At 64.9% G+C, this 3,870-nt stretch overlaps 2 protein-coding genes across 2 annotated transcripts; both read left to right on the top strand.

Moving 5' to 3' along the window:
• Window positions 1-911: 911 nt before the first annotated feature.
• LOC123511136 (basic proline-rich protein-like) lies at window positions 912-1,602 on the top strand. The gene is made up of 2 exons (XM_045266758.1): window positions 912-1,108; window positions 1,221-1,602. Exons 1-2 carry the CDS (start codon window positions 912-914, stop codon window positions 1,600-1,602), a joined length of 579 nt encoding a protein of 192 aa, XP_045122693.1.
• LOC123511135 (collagen alpha-1(X) chain-like) lies at window positions 1,599-3,594 on the top strand. Its single transcript, XM_045266757.1, has 4 exons — window positions 1,599-1,869; window positions 2,467-2,629; window positions 2,724-2,919; window positions 3,016-3,594. Exons 1-4 carry the CDS (start codon window positions 1,599-1,601, stop codon window positions 3,592-3,594), a joined length of 1,209 nt encoding a protein of 402 aa, XP_045122692.1.
• Window positions 3,595-3,870: the final 276 nt, after the last annotated feature.

The raw sequence follows: 3,870 nt of genomic DNA, 5'->3' as shown, positions 1-3,870 counted from the left end.
GAAACCAAGAGGAGGCCGGTGATGAGCCAGAAATCAAGAGGAGGCCTGGTGAGAGCCAGAAACCAAGAGGAGGCCTGGTGAGAGCCAGAAATCAAGAGGAGGCCTGGTGATGAGCCAGAAATCAAGAGGAGGCCTGGTGAGAGCCAGAAATCAAGAGGAGGCCTGGTGAGAGCCAGAATCAAGAGGAGGCCTGTGAGAGCCAAAATCAAGAGGAGGTGGTGATGAAGCAGAAATCAAGAGGAGGCCTGGTGATGAGCCAAAATCAAGAGGAGGCCTGGTGACGAGCCAGAATCAAGAGGAGGCCTGGTGATGAGCCAGAAATCAAGAGGAGGTGGTGATGAAGCAGAAATCAAGAGGAGGCCTGGTGATGAGCCAGAAATCAAGAGGAGGCCTGGTGAGAGCCAGAAATCAAGAGGAGGTTTGGTGATGAGCCAGAAATCAAGAGGACCGGGATGAGCCAGAAATCAAGAGGAGCCTGTGAGAGCCAGAATCAAGAGGAGGCCTGGTGATGAGCCAGAAATCAAGAGGAGGTTTGGTGATGAGCCAGAAATCAAGAGGAGGCCTGGTGATGAGCCAGAAATCAAGAGGAGCCTGTGAGAGCCAGAAATCAAGAGGAGGCCTGGTGATGAGCCAGAAATCAAGAGGAAACCGAGAAGGAACCCAAAGACCAGAAATCAAGAGGAGGCCTGGTGAGAGCCAGAAAAGAGGAGGCCTGGTGATGAGCCAGAAATCAAGAGGACCTGGTGAGAGCCAAAATCAAGAGGAGGCCGGGATGAGCCAGAAATCAAGAGGAGGCCTGGTGATGAGCCAGAAATAAGAGGAGGCCTGGTGAGAGCCGAAACAAGAGGACCAGGAAGGGCCTGGAACCAGAAATAAGAGGAGGCCTGGTGAGAGCCAGTGGGAGGCCTGGGATGGCCGAAATAAGAGGAGGCCTGGGAGAGGAAGAGGAGGCCTGGGACAGGGAAACGAGGTGGAAGGAGCCGGGGGAGCCAGAAGGAGGGGCCGGTGACCGTGGTGAGACCAGGTTCCGGGGTGGGCCGAGAAAGGGTTTAAGGGAGGCCCAGGGAGGAGATGAAGCGGGGGGAGCGGGCCCGGCGGGGCCTGCCGGGTAGGCACACCCGCGCCGCCGGTGCCGCAGCACGCCCCTGCCCGGGCGCCCCGGGGAGCCACTGAAAGGCGGCGGAGGCAGCCGCTCCCCCGGGCCCCCACGCCTCCGGCAGGGCCGCGCCCCGCGGGACCTGGTCGCCGCCCACCAACCGCGTGGACCCGGGCGGCGGTGGGAAGGACATTCGGCGCACCGGCACCCAGTCCCACCGCGGCTCCACCACCAGCTCCGTCCCACACGCCCCCCGACCCCCCCCCCCAACCCCGGAGCTGACGGCGCCGGGGGGCCCGCCCGGCCTCCTACCCGTGACCCACGCCCGGCCCCCACAACCGCCCACCCCCAACCTGACCACCGGGCCCGGGGCCCACCCGGAACCGGCCCAACCGCCCGGCCCGGGACCTGCCACACGCCCGGAGAACCAGGCGAACCAGCGACCGCCGCCCGGAGAACCGGCTACTACAGGCCCGGGAACCAGGCAACCAGGCCCGGCCCCATGAACCAGGCACAGGCCGGGAACCGGTACTACAGGCCCGGGAACCAGGGACCAACCGCCCCGGTGAACCGGGTACTACAGGCCGGGAACCAGGCGACCAGGGGACCGCCGCCCGGGAACCAGCTACTACAGGCCCGGGGCCAGGCGAACCAGGCGACCGCCGGCCGGGAACCAGGCTACTACAGGCCAGGGAACCAGGCGAACCAGGGACCGCCCCCCGGTGAACCAGGCTACTACAGGCCAAAAGGCGAACCAGGGGACCGCCGCCCCGGTGAACCAGGCTACTAAGGCCAAAGGGCGAACCAGGGGACCGCCCCCCGGTGAACCAGGCTACTACAGGCCCAGGGCGAACCAGGGGACCGCCGCCCCGGTGAACCAGGCTACTGGGGAGAACCAGGCGAACCAGGGGACCGCCGCCCCGGTGAACCAGGCTACTACAGGCCCAGGGCGAACCAGGGGACCGCCCCCCGGTGAACCAGGCTACACCCGGGCCAGGCGAACCAGGGGACCGCCGCCCCGGTGAACCAGGCTACTACAGGCCGGGAACCAGGGGACCGCCGCCCCGGTGAACCAGGCTACTACAGGCCAGGCGAACCAAAAGGGGGGGACCGCCGCCCCGGTGAACCAGGCTACTACAGGCCAGGCGAACCAGGGGACCGCCGCCCCGGTGAACCAGGCTACTACAGGCCAGGCGAACCAGGGAACCGCCGCCCCGGTGAACCAGGCTACTACAGGCCGGGAACCAGGGGACCGCCGCCCCGGTGAACCAGGCTACTACAGGCCCGGGAACCAGGACCGCCGCCCCGGTGAACCAGGCTACTACCAGCCCGGAAACCAGGCGAACCGCCGCCCCCGGTGAACCCTACAGGCCCGGGAACCAAGGACCGCCGCCCCGGTGAACCAGGCTACCAGCCCGGAGAACCGGGCCGGGACCGCCGCCCCGGTGAACCAGGCTACTACCAGCCCGGAGAACCAGGCGAACCAGGGGACCGCCGCCCGGTGAACCAGGCTACTACAGGCCAGGGAACCAGGCGAACCAGGGGACCGCCGCCCCGGTGAACCAGGCTAAAGGCCAGGCGAACCAGGCGAACCAGGGGACCGCCGCCCCGGTGAACCAGGCCACAGGCCAGGGAACCAGGGACCGCCGCCCGGTGAACCAGGCTACTACAGGCCAGGTGAACCAGGCGAGCCAGGGAACCGCCCCCCGGTGAACCAGGCTACTACCGGCCCGGAGAATCAAGCGAACCAGGGGACCGCCGCCCCGGTGAACCAGGCGAGGGAGGTGAGCGGCCTGCAGGGGAGCTGGGGCACCACAGACCAGGTGAACCAGGGCAGACAGGGGGCGGTTCACCACACGCACCGTGACGCGAGGCGAGGAGTTCCGTGACCCGCGGCCTGGTGACTGGCCCCGCGCGAGATCGAGGAGGAGAGGCGCAGGTGGAGGAGGGCGGCGCGAGGACACTGCCCACGCCCACCACCGCTGGACACCACACTGCCGCCAGAGACCTCCACGCCCCACACCAACACACATCTGAGCTCTCCCTCGAGGACACCCACGCCCAGGACCTTCAAACTCACGCCCACAGGAGTACGTGGCCTACGAGACCACTGGGAAGACCGCAAGTCTCAGAGGCACCAGACCACCTCCACTGCACACGAGGACACACGAGACCCGAAGAATACGAGACAGTTGCCCAGAGGAAGCACGAGACCAGTTCGAAGGATTACAGCACTCGTAGACAGCTGGAGGACACTTCTACCCACACGAGATCAGCTCCAGTGCTTACGAGGACACACGAGACCGAAGGAGTACGAGATACGTGCCCAGAGGAAGCACGAGACCAGCTCCAAGGACTACAATACTCGTAAACAGCTGGAGGACACTTCTACCACACAAACCACCTCCAGTGCTTACGAACACACGAGACCGCAAGGAGTACGAGATACGTGCCCAGAGGAAGCAGGAGGCCAGTTCGAAGGATTACAACACTCGTAGACAGCTGGAGGACACTTCTACCCACACGAGACCAGCTCCAGTGCTTACGAGGACACACGAGATAGCAAGGAGGAGATACGTGCCCAAGGAAGGAGGCCAGTTCCCAGGATTACAACACGCACAAACACCTCGAGGCCACATCTAGCACACACGGGACCAGCGGCAGTGCTCACGAGGACACACAGGCGCTGAAAAACCAGGCAAACACACTGAGCGAGACCGGGACACACATTCATGGGGGGGTACACGCACACACAAAGACGAGACTGACTGTAC

The sequence above is a fragment of the Portunus trituberculatus genome, chromosome 31 (genome assembly GCF_017591435.1).
Source record: "Portunus trituberculatus isolate SZX2019 chromosome 31, ASM1759143v1, whole genome shotgun sequence".
Lineage (NCBI taxonomy): Eukaryota > Metazoa > Arthropoda > Malacostraca > Decapoda > Portunidae > Portunus > Portunus trituberculatus.
The sequence above is the reverse complement of the archived record's forward strand: the minus strand, read 5'-3'. Positions and strand labels throughout refer to the sequence as shown.

What these genes read in the sequence shown, in the direction of transcription:
- LOC123511135 (XM_045266757.1), top strand. Translation starts at nt 1,599, where the DNA reads ATGAACCAGGCACAGGCCGGGAACCGGTACTACAGGCCCGGGAACCAG. An exon ending in ACCAGGGGACCGCCGCCCCG is followed by an intron (nt 1,870 to 2,466) that starts GTGAACCAGGCT and finishes TGAACCCTACAG; the next exon opens with GCCCGGGAACCAAGGACCGC. An exon ending in ACTACAGGCCAGGGAACCAG is followed by an intron (nt 2,630 to 2,723) that starts GCGAACCAGGGG and finishes ACCAGGCCACAG; the next exon opens with GCCAGGGAACCAGGGACCGC.
- LOC123511136 (XM_045266758.1), top strand. Translation starts at nt 912, where the DNA reads ATGGCCGAAATAAGAGGAGGCCTGGGAGAGGAAGAGGAGGCCTGGGAC. An exon ending in GGCCCGGCGGGGCCTGCCGG is followed by an intron (nt 1,109 to 1,220) that starts GTAGGCACACCC and finishes CGCCTCCGGCAG; the next exon opens with GGCCGCGCCCCGCGGGACCT.